This window comes from Pelodiscus sinensis, chromosome 5 (assembly GCF_049634645.1).
Source record: "Pelodiscus sinensis isolate JC-2024 chromosome 5, ASM4963464v1, whole genome shotgun sequence".
Classification (NCBI taxonomy): Eukaryota; Metazoa; Chordata; order Testudines; family Trionychidae; genus Pelodiscus; species Pelodiscus sinensis.
In genome coordinates, this window is record NC_134715.1 from 58,531,016 (window position 1) to 58,548,036 (window position 17,021).

At 40.3% G+C, this 17,021-nt stretch overlaps 1 protein-coding gene across 4 annotated transcripts in view; it reads right to left on the bottom strand.

The window, feature by feature from the left end:
• PDGFC (platelet derived growth factor C) overlaps positions 1–17,021 on the bottom strand; it is a 199,558-nt gene that overhangs the window by 60,554 nt on the left and 121,983 nt on the right. For all 4 annotated transcript variants that reach the window (XM_075930117.1, XM_075930118.1, XM_075930119.1 and 1 more), the window contains one exon: positions 1,160–1,340. In XM_075930117.1, coding sequence (XP_075786232.1) covers positions 1,160–1,340 — 181 coding nt within the window. The remainder of the gene's footprint in view (positions 1–1,159; positions 1,341–17,021) is intronic.

Consider the following 17,021-nt stretch of genomic DNA (forward strand, 5'->3'; position numbering starts at 1 on the left):
AGAGGTGCAAGCACTTTATAAATATTTTTAGTATTTATTTGTAATACAGTAGCACTTTCAGGCCACAAAACCACACAAAGTATGGGAAAACTTAATTGAAAATTGCAATAACATTCAAGTGAATGAGCCAAATGCATTTCTGGTTCAGTAGCACTCAAGTTAGCTTTATGCTTCAAGCCAAAGGAGTTACAATATGAGTTATTACAGTATGGGTTATTTTGATTATTTTATTCTTCAATAATGAGCTTAAAAACAGTTTTGGTCACCAAGGCCAGTAAGGGTAATTAGGAGATAAAACACGCATAATAAACTCTAAGGAACTGGACTAAAACACATGTAGTTCTGAAATATAAAGTAGGCATTCTGACCCTTTATCAATATGTCCTCATCATTGGAAACTTAGAAACATTATTTTGGCTACTGGAGACCTTTCATATTGTGTAACAAAGGCAATAACAATATGCTGAGGAAGAAAACCAATACACATTAGGAATGACATTTCAAACGAGTACTTGGTCTTGAGATGTTTTGAGTAGTGCAAATCTCAGAATCAGTCCTAAAGCATGTTCCCCAAGAAAAAATGTAATGAAAAGCAATATGTAAGTTATTGAGTGTTTTGCTTTTACTATAAAGCAATTAGGAATGACCACCATTTTCCTGTATTTTAGCTATTTATACCACACAGAAGGTTGGCTGTGTCCTCTTAATGGCAAGTCACAACTAACAAATACATTTATTATTTCTATATTTCCCATGAGAACATTCTGGCTTCTCTGTGTAATTTCCCAATGAGCTCTGAAATGTCAGTTTTCCAACAGACAAGCAACTGATTCTTCCCATAGCTAGAAAAAAAAGTCTTCTTTTTACTATACTGCATTAGTAATGCAAGAGTTTTACTGAAGTTTCTACGTGAATAACTGAGCCCACAACTTCCCAATCCAAAGCCAACCATTCTAACCACAAGAACTTTTGGTTGGTTATAATACAGAGCTAAAATTTATGGCCCTGGAAGACAGACTTAAGAATAATAATAGTGATAATAATAAAAGATAAATAATCAGTGGCTAACCCTAAACCATCAATTCACTTTCCTGAGGAGTAGTAATTGTTAAAATGTTGTTTTCCTGATATCTCTTGGTCCTGAAATGATACTACTTACTGGCACGAGCAGAGTATAATGGATGCAGAATCCAGGTTCAGAAGGAAAATATTTATCTGATACAAATCTTATCCTGATCTGGTTTCCTTTAGAAATCTGTTTGCTTGGGACAGTACTGGCACCACACCAGCGCCCTAAAATCGTGCCATCACTCGGCTCTTCAATCTCTACAAAGTCATACCTAAAAGAAAAAGAAAAATCAAACATTTATTGACTGATACAATTCCTATGTTTCACTCAACATAGTCACATTTCATTTTAAAACAACAATATTGATCTTTTCATGCTGAAAGTATGTCACTGAAACCAGCAATTTTAATCCTAAGTTGTTCATCCAAATAGCTACTGGCTTAAACACATAATAAAGTCATTCAGTACAGTTAAAAAAGCTAGAATCAGAGTTAGCATTTTGAACAAAAGCTCTCAGTAACAAATGTTTGTTCCATATATGGAAAATATATGAACATATGAAATAGAGAGGAAGAAAATAATCATAAAAAAGAAATGAAGGGATTTTGAAATATGTTTGTGTGTGACAGAATAATTAGTATATACTATCTTAGTAGCAGCAGTAATAGTATTTTGCTGATGACCAGTGAAGTTCAATGGCTTCTTTTGCAGCTAATAATTTTGTCCTCCCGTACCCCAACAGGAAAACGTTTGGAAAGGCTTGAGCTGCATTAAGTTTTCAGTCCAGCAAAGCTCTTAAGAATATTCTTAGAGCATGTGTGTAGTTTCATTGAGATCTTTGCTGGGTAGGGTCTAAGTATATAATGTACCAAAAATTATTCAGCATTTTGGGCAACTGTCTCACAATCAATAGGTTATCTCTTAGGGGTGTTAGATATCATGTAATTTAACAGTCATATAACCGCATGAAATCTTAGTGGTTACATGACTATTCCATAGTCCCTGGAGGCAGGGTCAGCAGCCAGTGCGCTCCAGCCCCATTCCTGGGGAGTCCCCTGCCACCCTGCGCTGCTGCTTCTGTATCAGAGGAAACAGATGGAGTGGGAGAAGCCCCTGTCCATGGGGAGCTCAAACCCCCACTATAGACAGGGGCTGCTTTGTGGTAGCCTTCCCTGTCCCCCCGCCCCCACGCAGATCAGGGGGTGGGGCAGGTGGCACCAGAGAGCTCACGCTGGGCGTAACCGGCTTTTAAGCCAGCTCCCCTCCCCCGCCCCGTTCTGCTTCTACAGAAGACAGCAAGAGGGCAGGCGTGTCCACAGAGCCAGCACGCACAGGGAGCCTGCTTGAAAGCCAGCTCTCCGTGCATATCAGCACCTGCCTGTCCTCTTCACCCTCCACCATGCTGCCTTTCTATCATAGCCCAGGCTTATCAGTTAATCTTGTAGTAATCTACATGTTGACATATCTAGTACCTCTACACAACACCAGAGGCACTACAGTGGTCCACCTGGTGATGTATGAAGGCAGCACTGCTTTTTAAACTTACAGAAACCTTTGGAAGGTTATATTCATAGCCATTAAGAAGAAAGGGGAGGAAGGAAGATAGGTAAGTAGATAAATTAGACAGAAAAACAGAAAATGGTAATTTAGATTTTGAAAACAGTGATTACAAATGCCTGGAGAAGATTCCTACTCTCCCTCAATTTTTCAAGCATTGCTCATATTCTCAAACATGTATATAAACAAACACACAAATTCTGCTTCACAATGCAACTTGAATTGGTAAAGCATAAATACAGTTTAAATCTTTTCTTGGAAAGAAATAGTACTACCCAGAACTGTAACTCAAACTCTGATTTTAAAAAAAGAACACACACACTTCCAAATAAGGCAGGCATTATTTAACGCGAAAATCATTACTTCATAACAGTTTTCCATTAAAGTTTTCATAAGCTTACTCTATAGTTATTCCAGTTTCCTAGCTAGATAGCAGGCAATATATTGTTGTGCTGCATGTCCATGCATGTTAGACTTATATATTATCTCTTTTAAAGGACCAGTATTTTCCCCCCTTAATTAAAAATGAATACAATGAACATACTCATTAAAATGTGTTCACGAAATATTACTGCCATATACCTGAATTTTAAAACTTTACTGAAATCATGATAGATTTTTATCACCATTGTGTTTGAATTATTTTCTAAACCAGCACCACCCACTTAAATAATCCGATTCTTAAATTCATCCATCAATATTTTTCTCTTATGATCATATGTTAATATGAATACAATGTGTATGTACGGATACTGCAGCCTCAGGGATTTGAGAAAAAGTTGTGATTGCTGTTTAAGTTCAGTGTATACATTTTTAAGAGGGCATTTTTGTAGTTTATAGACTCAGCTACAAAACAAAAGAAAAAAGTATCTTCTTCTATTTCATAAAATGTGAATAAAAATCTGTTAGGTGTTATATTTATTGACTTCAGTCTGAAAAGGACTGGATGCCAGGCATACTGTAGTCACCAGTGCTTCTATGTAATTCATGCACTTCTTTCTATGGCACTTTCCAGACTCCTGGCATTCTAGGGGTAAAAGCACAATTCAGTTTCCATAGCTTTAAACCTATAGCTTTTTAAAGTGAACACAAATGTAACTCAGCTAGATGTACAAAAGCCAGGAGAATTGTGACTCATATGCAAAGTAAGTCCAGATAAGAAGGATCATCTTTGGCTCACTTTTATAGACAGTTCTTGCTTTACCAATCTTAGCACATGTTATTTGAAAACAAGCGTGTGTTGCAACCAATGTCCTTTTAATTCAGCATATGTGTCACTAAGGATAACCTCATTGAGACTGACTTTGAAACACCAGAAAGCAGTTTGATACCAAAAGGACACATCATGTAGATGTGAAAATAAACAAAAACAAACCCAGTATCACTCTGATAAGAAGAAAGCCATATGTCCCCAGGTGACCATTCTGGAGACATTGCAATCCTTATAATGCATTCACTACTGTATTGCAGTGTGCACAGTTGCCCAAATCACTATTTAAAGGATTTACTAAACCTATTTTATGAGCCAATTAAACACAACTTTCTCACAGCAACATGATACAGTCCATACAACACTAAGTGGTTTATAATGATTACTCCCTTTCTCTAACTTCTCCCTGGGGGCCTATACAGGATTTATGTTCAAACAAACAGATCTGGTGTTCTAGACAAAACTTCTGCTCTCATATGGGAGTCTATAAGCTGTAAAGATCAGATTCTTGCTCTTGAGCATAGCACTAGGCAGGTTTTTATATATATATATATATATATATATATATATATATATATATATATATATATATATATATATATATATATACACATACAAAATAGGTATTACACTCTTAAAAAAATGGAGAATCTTTATGCAGCCATTCTACATCAGAAAAAACCAACACATTTTCCAGAGATACTGAAATTCTGTCAATTATATATATAATTGACAGGGATAAAATTAACTGTTTGGCCAGAGTCTGCCAGATGAATCAGATGTGCATCTCAAACTTCCTAGAATTGCACGTGTCGACTGGAGCCTGAACTTGCTGTGAAAGATAACAAAACAGAACAGTTGGGAATCAGCGTGTACAGGCCCACACTGTACTTGGATGGCGTGCAAAACTGAACCTTCACATAACAGGGCTGAACAGTAGCAGTGGTAAAACCCACAGCTATGCAAAACTAGGCAGCAGAGAATAAAATATGTTAACCCATATAACAGATGTCCTATGTATCTGGTCTGATTACGTGGGAAATAAAAAACACAATGAAAGAACTGAATAGCAAAATGCTACAATAACATAAATGTAAGTAATGCTACTATCATGACTGCAAGTGCACTGTGTTCCAACCTGTAAGAGGGAGTGTGAAAATGAAGGCGGAATTTCCTACATTGGTAGATTTCATCCCCTTCTCCAGCTAACGCCAAATCACCCCATTGAGGGTAGAATTTTATCCCTAGAATTTAGAAACTTCAGAACAGCTTCTTTCTGCCTTTGAAATGAACCAGGTAACATTATATTCATTCGTTCATTTCCAGACAAGGCTATTGTCCTGACAAATTTCTTTATAGCTGGATAAAAAAAAACCCCACACAGACCACTTAGCAGCTGCCAAATCAAAACAAAAAACACCCCCCCCACACACACACATTTTAGAAAAAAAATTGGCAGCCTGAACCCTTGTATCAGCAACAAAGACTTAGTGTCTATATGGCAAAAGAGTGGGTGGAGCCATTCTGATTATAATTAATAGAAATGTGTGACCTATGTGCTAAGAATTTCAAGAAGTTTGAGGAACACTGTTCCAAACAATATTAGCACCGTTTAAAATGATTGTAAGAGTTCACCTTCCGGCTATTCTCCTTTTGTAAATAGGTGCCTAAAAGCAGTTTGCCTTCCAGCTGCTGAAGAAAGCAGCCTGTATAGCGTTTTACCCTAACCCTCCTCCCCTCTACATGGACTTGGCTGGGCTTTGCACTAAGTCAGAGGGAATTCTTTACGACATCACTACAGATTATGCAGCAGTTGGAAAGGAGGCAAGCTATGCTTATAAAATCACAATTTTGACTATGATTACTTCTTTTAAATAAAAATGTAATAGTGATTTCTTGCCGTCAGTGATTTTAGCTGAAAAAATTTCCACACTGGTATCTCTACAGAGTAAAATAGAATATATGTGCTCTAATAAAAAGTAGCAAGATGAAGCCTAGTCCAACCTGACCCCAACAAACTGTTTGATAATCTCTGGATTATGGGATTGTTCTTTTGTCAGAAAAAACTGATTTTTCTTTTCCAAGCTAAATAATCCTACTTTTGCACATCCCCTTTATATGTGCCTCCTGCTAGACTTCTCTTAGGTCCTCCCCGCTGCAAGAGGGTTGCTTCAGTGATTCTCTCAGTGATTTTTACATTGTGCTAGCTATTGAGTATTCAGGGAGTGGATTACATAAAGTCTTTAAAGAATCTCCTTCTGTCACTGAAGCAAGGGCCTTCATTATGATGTAGCCCTACCGACAAATGTGGGACAAAGAGGACAGTTGCCCCTGGGCTCAGTAATTCAAAGAGGCATGGGGCTCCTGGCCACTGCTGCCACTGTAGCAGGAGCGGTGGCTCCCAGAGCTCTGGGCCCTTTAAATCACCCCTGGACAGTGCTAAGGGCGGGGGGAGGAAAGGGGGGGTGACAGTGTGCCACATTCTGGGCAGTGCTGAGGGTTGCCTGGGGTTGGCAAGGCAGGTTTGGGGTGGTGCTCGGTGCCCTGACTCTGCCTCTTCTGCCTGAGGCCCTGCCCCTTCCTGAAGTGCAGAGCTGTCCCTCTCCCTCTTCCCCCCCCCCACCTAGGGGGCCCACAAAGGCTTTAGCTCCCTCTTACCATGCTACAGTGGTGTGGCTGCAGCACTGTAGCATTTGTAGTGTAGGCATAGCCTAAGACCACTGATAGCAGGAAGTAAACTCCTGCTGGGAGTGAAGTATTGTAAAGTTAAGTAAATCAGTTATGTCTGAAAAGCCTCTGCTGGAGTGCAATGTATTTAATCACGTTATCTAGAGTCAAGAAAGAGCGTCAGAAGGAAACTGCAATGACAACTACTTACTGTATAAGAATATACAACCAATTGGCTTTTACCCTGGAAATGTTTCTGTAAAACCATTTCAGAGGACAGAAGCTGACAGATGGCTAGCCACTCTAAAGGAGCTCTCATATATGTGCTGGCGAGAAAAGAAAAGCTCTCTCGTGTCCTGGACATGTGCTAACAGACAAACATGCTAAATGACTGCAAGCCTCTGAACAAAACTGAAATGTTTGAGGCGTATTGTAAACCACACAAAATCATTTCAAAGGAACATTTTTATGAAAAGAATCAGGGCTCAGAGTCAAGAGATGAATAGTTGGTAGGGCTGCCAAAATTTTAACTGCACAAAACTGAACATCCTTGCCCTGCCCGATCTCTGAAACTCCACCCAGTCCACTCCCTCCATTGCTTACTCTCCTGCTCTCTTTCACTTTCACTGGGTTGAGGCAGGGGGTTGGGATAGGAGACAGTTCCCGAGTGTGGGGCTCAAGGTGTGGGAAGGAGCTTTGGGGTGGGATAAGAGTTCAGATGAGGGAAGGGGTGAGGGCTCCAGCTAGGGATGCAGGCTTTGGCAAGGTCTGTGGATGAGGGATTTGTGGTGCAGGAGGAGGCTCAGAGCTGAGGCAAGGAGTTGAGGAGCTAGCACTTAGCGCAGGGGTAGCACATGGAGCCCCGAGGCAACCCCTGCACATATGAAATGTTGGCTGCTTCTGAGAGCCATGCAGAGCCAGAGCAGGAAGGGAGCCTGCCTTAGCCCCTCTGACCAGATTTTTACAGGTCAGGTCAGCATCACCACCTGGGTCCCTTTTTGACCAGCTGTTCCAGTCAAAAACTTGAATGCATGTCAACCCTAATAACTGGTTATGCTGGGTTTCAGGCTGCTACGTACCAGTGGAGCAGCATAAAGCAGACACAATGCAGGAGAGGATATGGGCCAGTATTTCAAACCAAATACAATACATATAATTCAATTTATTTCCCCTGAATTTAGCAGTGTTTTAGTGGTAATTCACCCCACTATATAGCAAAATTCATATAATTTGCTGGAAGGTGTTGAATATTTACATAAAAAGTATGAGACAAAAGGAAAGTAAGAAAAGAAGTGAAGCTGGACAACAGGTGAGGGAACACAAATGTCTGTCTAGGATTAGGACAGTGGTATGTTTGTTATTTCTGCTGATTAAACAGGGGGAAGCTGCTTATAAACCTGACTGTGAGCCTGCTGATTGTACTGTACTCAGACTTTCAGTAATAGAAAAACATCAGGGTGGGAGTGTGTGCTATGTATAATTTACAGTATTTAGAGACTATACATAGTAAGTTTAGATTATGCTGCTGAACTTGTCTTTGTAGCTTGCATTTAACTCTTGACATCATATTTTAAGAAACCACAGAAGCAAGTACAGTATCTGGACTCTTGGCATCAAAGCTGCTCAACTGTCTACACCACTGAACTCAGAAGGCCATGGCTACAGAGTCTGTTTTTATGCCTTTTAGTATATTCATTTACTTGCATCTTTAAATAAGTAACCAGAGGAAAAACTCCATCAACATTAATTGTTCCCAGAATATCCAAGTCAGAAACAAGATCCAAGAGTGCAGTGCTCATTTTCAAAGAAAATAACTGCAGACTACACCATTAGAAACAGACCTGACAACAGGAACACGAAACAATTTTAGAAGCAATAAATTAGGATTAGGTTCATTTGCCAAAATATTTTGATACCTTGGATCTAGTTTATTTTATTTGAACAGCCTTCTTGAGACAGAGTACCAGTGAGGAATTTTAAGGAGTATACAATGTTTTCTAAATCAATGCATGAAGTCTCTGGTGTGAGGAAAGGGCAGGCATTAAATCAGCTTCTCCTACATGATACCACCCCTGCTAAAGTAGAAACAAAACTGAATATCTGTTTTCACCGCCAAAATCAAACACTTTCCAAACAATAGAAAACTGTAGTCAGTGTCTTTCAAGCAAAGTATAGGTAGTGAATGTGTTAAGTCAAATTGGCAACTATGTACTCAGACTCTGTAGAGTAGAGCTACGACATTTAAACTTTAAATAATGTGTAGTCTCAGCAATCTTGGTTGTGACTGCAGAATATTTGTGGGATTTCTAACTTGGACACCTTGTGTATTGTTTGTGATATTTTTGCCTTGTGAACTCTGAATAAAAAGTAGTATGTAAACATGATAGCTAATCAGCAATTTTAAACAAGTGATAAATAAACCTCAAACAATTTGTACATTCAATGTTTTAATTAAAATTTCAAAAAAATGGTGGGTTTTTTTGTGGATTCATGATTACCCCTTACTGGATGTACTTCGCTAACTTTTCTGATATTACTACCAACTCCACTGCAAGTTTACAGCAGGTGTAGCAGCTTATAATAAGCCAGCTCCCTTCTATATAACTGGAATGCTCTGGAATTTCCATGGACCTCCAGGAGTCCTCTGAAGACAGCAGATGATCTAACAGAGGCCGTCAAATCCAGTAAAGCCCCACCATCGATGATTCTTTGAAAAATGCCATCTCTACAAAGATTTAGTATGCTCCCTGTAGCTTGCTCCCAAATTGTTGTCTGCCTGTAAGCATTAAAATGCGCATAATAGCAGCTAACGGTTTTAAGTCATCAATATAAATCCTACTAATTCTCTTTTATAAAACAGTTAAGCTACATTACTGTATGAAGTTCATCCTCACTTAGCTAGATACCCGAATGCTACATTCATTCTTACCCTTCAAATGACATGGGTTTCTCTTTGAAACAAACACACACAAAAAACCTGTTAATGTACATTTAAAAAACCCATCCCAATAAAAAGTCTTACAAACACACACGTATTTCTTATTTGGAGATGCAGGAGCTAAGAGTGAAAAACAACACAAGCAGCAAATGGATACCATACTACAGAACTGCAGCAGATTTTATATCTGAAGAAGCAAGAGGCAATTTAGTTGTATAGATTACTTAGGTACCATGTGCAGTCACCATTGTTTGTGCTGCAGCATATCCCATCTTTCTCAAAGCTTAGCCAAAATCAGTCCCTGCCTAAAGCTGAACTCAGGTAATACTAAAGTGCTGCTCATGAAAAGAAGGAAGCACTATGAAGATTTGGCTTCTATAATATTCTCTGCTACAGAGGGTGCCTGCCATCGATCGTTGTCAATTTACAGCCCTGCAGTCTTCTGGAGCCCCTCACCACTTCTGAATGCCCAAACAACCAGTGTGGGGGGATAATTCCATCTATGCATGGGCATAAGATCATACTCTCTTCCATCAGACAGAGCTCTGGCCAGTGACCCAAGAATCACCACTCATTATATAGGCATCTAGGAATGAAACTACACACCTGAAAATGCACAAAATGGCACAAACTGCCATAGCCCAGCTTCTTAATAACACATTGTGTGAGTTTTTTTCTAAGTAGAGTCCAGCTCAAGGTTGTGTTCTGATATTTAAAACCCTTCATGAGATCGGCCTTACCTACCCAAGGGATCATTTCACCTTCAGTGACCAGAATCTTCCATATAGAACAATATGAACTGCTCATGAACATACAGAAAACCTTCACAAGCATCATGTCTAGACTATGGAACTCCTTGCCACAAAAGTGAAAAGTGGACAGATATCAATTCTTTCAGAAATAAGTATAAACCTTGTTTCTTCATCTCAACTTGACATCACTACGTTCTTCATGCATACAAACACATAAACACACACTTAATCCTACAAGCACAAATAAATACAGATTTATTTCAGAGGCTGCTCAAGATAATCTGCTGCCCAAGGCAAAACTTCCATCTGCCGGCCCCTTCAGAAGTTTGAAGCCAATACTTAACACCACCCCCACTACTTCCACACTCATGCAGCTGAGTAAGAGGCTAATGGGGCAGACCCCAGCATGATGCTGCAGAGACCTCTTGGTCATGACGTCAGACTTTGCAGGATAGGAACAGTCCAAGGTCAAGATAAAACTTGTAGTCCCCTACCCTGGCCTCTGCCCTGGGCTGTCAAAGTGGCCAGGATTTACTCCCTGTGTGGGCATTAATCCTCACCTGAGGCTGCCCTTTCTCGGCAGGTCAGCAGCACCCACCTGTGGTTCAAGAGGGAAGTAAGTGAGCCATGGCTCAGCACCCTGAGACTGCAGAGACTCCTTCCCACAATGGGACATAGGCACCAGCAAGTGGCAGTTGCTAGACTATAAGGTCCTCCTTAACAAGCGGCAGAGATTACTCCCTTCCCCAATCTCTCCTGAAGCCATCTGGACTGGGAACACATTTCTCCTTTTAACAAGGGGCATCAGGCGCTTTCCCACTGAGTTGGGGTTTTCCATACCTCAGCCCTCACACTCCTGGCCAGGTCCCAAGCCCAGATCCCCCTACCCAGCTCCACATTTCAGCCTCCTGAGCATCAGCCCTGCCATACTCACATCCCATCCCAGCACCCTCCCTCCGGCAACCCTGTCTGCCTCATGCCTCAGCACCATCAATCTCACCCCAGGAAACTGCTGTGTGCCAACAGTTGGAGTGGCCTCTAAATCAAGCTATATTTTATACAGGTTATAAAGAAAGATTTGAAAGATTATTTCTATTTTGAAATATTTTGGAGGTGCTCTGACACCACAGTGATGTGGGCCATATTAGTATTCAGACTTCATCATCATCATCTGTTTTAGTGGTAGCATCAGTCAAGGACCAGTATGCAGTCTCATAGGAAAAGGCATAGGACTCATTTAATGAGAACAGAGATGTCCCATATACTACCGCCTGTTCCTATGGCTATTACAATGAATCCCTTCTTGGAAATATTACATATCCAAATGTTTAGTCTATTTATTATGTTTATCATAACTCAACACTGTATAATATCTATGTCAGTGAGTACAATAACTAAGCAAATAATTTTCCATTGCACAGCTAGAGTACAAAGAGAATGTCACATTTCTGAAGCTGTGTGCCTCTTTTTGATATTTTTGTGTCACTACTCAAAGTTAAGCAACAGCTAGAAAAACACCATTGATAGATTTCTAGCCTCAGATTAAGTAAGGAAATGAATGAGTACTCAGGAGACACATAAATATGTCTCCAAACTGGTTGATAGACTGCTTGTGTTATCTGCCATGTGGTTTCAGCTCCCTTCTTGTAACTTAACTTTTGGTCCACACCTTTAATTATCTTTCACATGAAAAGATCTTCTCTATCAGTCCAACATCCATAAGCCCTAAAGGTCTGCAAGTCTTAACATTTTGCCACTGCTGAATTCAAACCAGAAGTGTATCACAGAATATACTAATTCTGTGTAGAAGATCAAACAAGTTCCATGTGAACCAGCTGTCAAAAGTTACTAGGACACATACTGGGATCAAGAAAAGACAAGAGGCAGCAGAGGTAGGACTGCGGGGTAAAGTGAGAGCCAGGGAGGCTGCATGAAAGGTAACAAAGATGCCTGGAGGTACTGAGTTAGATAAGGTGAAAGGGCAGAGACTAGTGTTCTAGGAGCTGAGAAACGATCCCTCACTCTCACAGGCCTTGGGAGATAGACCAATCCTAGCCTATAGAAAATCCGGCAACCTGAAGCAAATCCTTTCCAGCAGCCATACATCACACCTCAGGTACTCTTACTCAAAAAACTACCCCTGCAACAAACCGAGCAAACTCTACAACAAAGGATAAGTGAACAGAAATCAGACATCAGAAATGGTAAGGCACATAAACCTGTAGTGGAACATTTTAACCTGTCTAGTTAATCAATCATGGATTGAAAAGTAGCTATTCTTCTACAAAGGAATATTATCCCCCAATTACAGAGAAAGACTGCTGATCTGGAATTCATCTACAAATTTGATAGTGTTATTCTGGGCTTGAATAGACATTAACTGGTTGGCGCATTACAAAGCCAATTTCTCTTGCTTTTTAAATCTGCATTTTTACATCAAAAGCTACAAATGGAACACATCGAACACAGTTAATTAGCCTCATTAACAGAGCTCCTACAATTACCAGGTACTACTGCTGATATATAATTGGTTTATCTGATTTCCACTCCAACTCATCTGATGAAGTGGGTTTTACCCAAGAAAGCTCATGATTCTTTATATTTTTTTCAGTCTCTAAGGTGCCACAGGACTATTATTGTTTTTGAGGAAATACAGAATTAAGATAAACACCAACATGATCTTAACTCCTCCCTCTTTGAGCAGTGCACCTGCATGCCCATAACACTGCTCTACAGCCAAAATGCTTCTGAAATAAATGTAGTCAAACCTTACTAATTCTGGGTCACTGAGAACGAAAATGATGCTTAAAATTGTTGATTGGCTCTAGTTTTCAAGATATGCTATTGGGTCCGTATATATGACCCTTGACTTGCAAATGGCGGAGGATAAGTGAGTTATAAAGGGAAGGGATCTCAATTTAAACCAGAAATGACTAAAATACATCTTGACTGGATCTATGAATAAATCTATGACTGGGTTTGGACAGTACTTGCTTTTTAAGCAAAACAATGAATGATGCAATCTGAAGCTGGTATTGCGTCATACATGATATGAATTGCATCATGTTATTCCTAGAAGTCATGGATGTTTTGCTTCATAATGGCAATGTTTTGCCATCAATTCCAGTTGGTCATGCAGTCCATATGAAGGAAACCTATGACAACATGAAACAACTTTTGAGGTGCATAAACTATAACCAACATCAGTGGCTGCTTTGTGGCAATTTGAAGGTTGTTGCTCTCGCTTGGTCTGCAGACTAGATACACAAAGTACTGCTGTTTTCTCTGTGAATGGGATAGTTGTGCAAGAGATTCCCACTACATCAAGATAGATTGGCCACTCCAACAGTCATTGGAGCCTGGGAGGAAAAGTGTTCAGCATCCACCACTTGTTGACTCAAGGAAGATTTTATTACCACCCTTACACATCAAGCTGGGTCTGATAAAGAACTTTGTGAAGGCCACGGACAAAACACAAGCAGCTTTCAAGTACCTCCGTGAAAAATTTCCAAGGTTAAGTGAAGCTAAGATTAAGGAAGGTGTCTTTGTTGGTCCTCAGTTTCATGAACTTCTTCGAGATGATGCATTTGACCATGCACTGCGTGGCAAGGAAAAGACGGCATGGAAAGCCTTCCAGTTAGTGGCAATAAATTTTCTCGGAAACAACAAGGCAGACAACTACAGGTTGTTGGTGGAAAACCTCCTCAAGGCATACAAAAGCCTTGGTTGCAACATGTCATTAAAGATACATTTTTTGCACTCTCATCTAGATGTTTTTCCACCGAACTGCGGAACAGTGAGCGACAAGCACGGCAAGCGATTTCACCAGGACATTGCAACAATGGAGAAATGCTATCAGGGCAAATGGAGCCCATCAATGCTTGCAGACTATTGCTGGACAGTGACAAGAGATGCTCCATTTAATGAATACAAGAGACAAGCCAAGAAGCGCCGAGTAGACACTGAATAGGACTAAACTATGTACATAATAGTTTTTTGCCTTTTGTTTCATAATAAATTTTATTTATATAACCCTTTTGCTGATTTTTAAAGTGTAACAGGACAAGTGAAATATTATCATGCAAAGCAACCATAAAAACATGAAAAGACCTAGGTTTACAATTTATGATTACAACTCTATCTACACAATATACATAGACATAAAATGTAAAAACTAAAATATCTTGGAAACAGTAGCCAATCAGTTGTTTTAATTGTCATATTTGAATTCAGCACATCAAAATACATAATAAATAGCACATTTTATCTCTGAAGCAGATGACTTCTAAAAAATTATAGACCAGTGTAACATGTCCATTCCCATTCTGTCTTTTCCCTGTAATGGACAAATGCTTCCTGCAATCACCCTATGATCAAGCACTGAGCCAATTCCACTAACAGAATACCAAATTTGTAAAATTTAACAATCAGTTTGTACCCTTTTACAATTTCTGTCCACTTGTGTTCAGGAAACCACTTAAACCTACACTTTCCCCAGTTCATTATTAAATCCACAGACTGAGAGTACCTATGGCAAAAAAGGCTCCAACACTCGGCTATTGACACAATCTGAATTGAATTGATGCAGACTCTAATGTCAAGGTATAAATATACTTTTTTCCCTTGATAACAGAGTGGGATAAGACACTCAGACCCAGAACTCCTAACATAATCAGAGCTCCTCCAAGTTGCTCTAATTTACTATACCACCATTCAATACAGCTACACCGGGCACATTTAATGTAGCTGAAGCACATGCAGATAATTCATAATGGCAATTAGGTGAGAATACTGGTGGCTCACTTTGGTTTTGTTTAGAAATTAATCATTTAGGGTATGTCTACACTACAGCACTATTTCGAATTAACTTAATTCGAAATAGCTAATTCGAATTAAGCTAATTCTAAATAACGCATCTATACACAAAAACTATTTCGAAATAATGTTTTGCTATTTTGAAATAGCGTGTCCACACTAATAGTGGACCCTGAACCGAAGTTAAGGCTGGCCGGAACCAGTGCTGGCAGGGCATCAGGTTAGGACTTGAGTGTGTGGGGCTCCTACCTGAGGCTAGCTGAACTCCATGCTTAAAGGGACCCTACCCCCACCCCAGACAGACAGTTCTCAGAGTTCCCCACTTGCTTGTTTACCTAGATGAGGGACAGCAAAGCAGTCCTGTCTTGGAGTGCCCTGAATGCCCGAACTTGGGACACCACAGCACTCAGCCACATGGAACCAGAGCTGCCCCTGGGCATGCCCGTGCATCTCGTGGTGTCGTTGCCATCAGCCCAGCTGCACTTGCTGCAGGCTGCCATCCGGGGGGGTCCATCGGGGGGCTGTCAGGATCCAGGAGACCCTAAGCGAGAGCGTCCACCCCGAGGAGCCCTCAGAGCCTCCCCGGTCCTCCCCGTCAGGGGCTCATACCCCATTCCTCCCTCATGTCCTTCCACTTACCCCTCTGTAGTCCCTTTTCCTGATGTCAAATAAAAGACACGTATGTTCAAAAATAGAAACTGGGTTTATTGAACAAAACTGGGGAGGGGGGAGGATGAGTCTCTGGGGAGACTGAGAAAAGGAGGTGGGAGAGGGATAGAGAGAGGGTGGGAGAGGGGAGAGGGAAACCTGGGAGGAGGGAGCTGGAAGAGGGAAGCAAGGAGAAGAAGGGGGAGGAGAAGCTCAGGATTGGGGGGTCTTGCCGGACCAACCTTACTTTCATGCTAACCTGCTCCTGGGTTCGTATGTGGCCTTTAGTGGCCAGGCTGGCAGCTATCCTGCCATAGACAGCCACATTCCTCTGTTCAGTGCAGAGATCATGGACATTGGGGGCATCCCCCCCAAACCTGAATAAGGTCCATGGTCTCCACCCTGGACCAGGAAGGCACCTGCCTTCTCCAGCCCCTGTCAGGCTCCTGGGTGCTTGCAGACTGCTTCTAGGGAGTGATGGAGCATGAAATGCTTTTAAATATTTTTTGCAGATGAATCTATTGCTTTGGGTATTTTTAAAATTTGCCACTAATATAGGTTTGCATCAAAGGTTTACTTAGAATAAGTGTACTCCCAGAAAAATTGTGCTCAGTAGCTGTCAAGTTAAATAATTAAAAGAACATTTCAACTTATCTTACGTTTTTCTTTGCAAGTGGACAAATGAAGCACCTTACTTGGATTTTCTTTAACTTGTCAGCAAACAGATTATGGTACATAAAATGTCTAATACAGCTGCAATAAGAAGAAAGATTACTCCCTTCAAAAGAAAAGGATAAATGTGTATATTAGTTATGGAAAGGAGAAAAAAAACAAGCAAACGGAACGAAAGAAAGTTGAGTGCAAAAATATCCTCATTTTAAATTTAAATTTTGTAACAAAAATAATGGTAAAGATGACAAATAGAAAGTCACAAAACCAAGAGAGAGGTAAAAGAAAGCTCCACATTAAGTAAGTACACAGAGTAAACAACTCACAGTAAGAAGAAGCTTTTTGGTAAATATATCCTTATGACCATGTAATGCAATGACATATTCAATATTGTTCTCAGGTGTAATAACCTTGCTGAAATATCTTTATTTATATATGCCCCTTTTTTGCCACCAAATCCCCTTGCATTATGATCTTGTCGATCTTACGAGTTAGGTGCGTTGTCTATCTGGCAATTAAGTATACAGCAAGCTGGGGTGTAAATCTACAGTGCACAAGCCTGTTGCATGCTAAATGGCTGTGGACTCTGCCACCACACACTAAAATTTTCACAGTCTCCTCTGACAAACCTACAGTCAAAGTATACTACAGAACTTTCAGCATGTGATACTAGAGTACATATGCAGACTGAGTGCA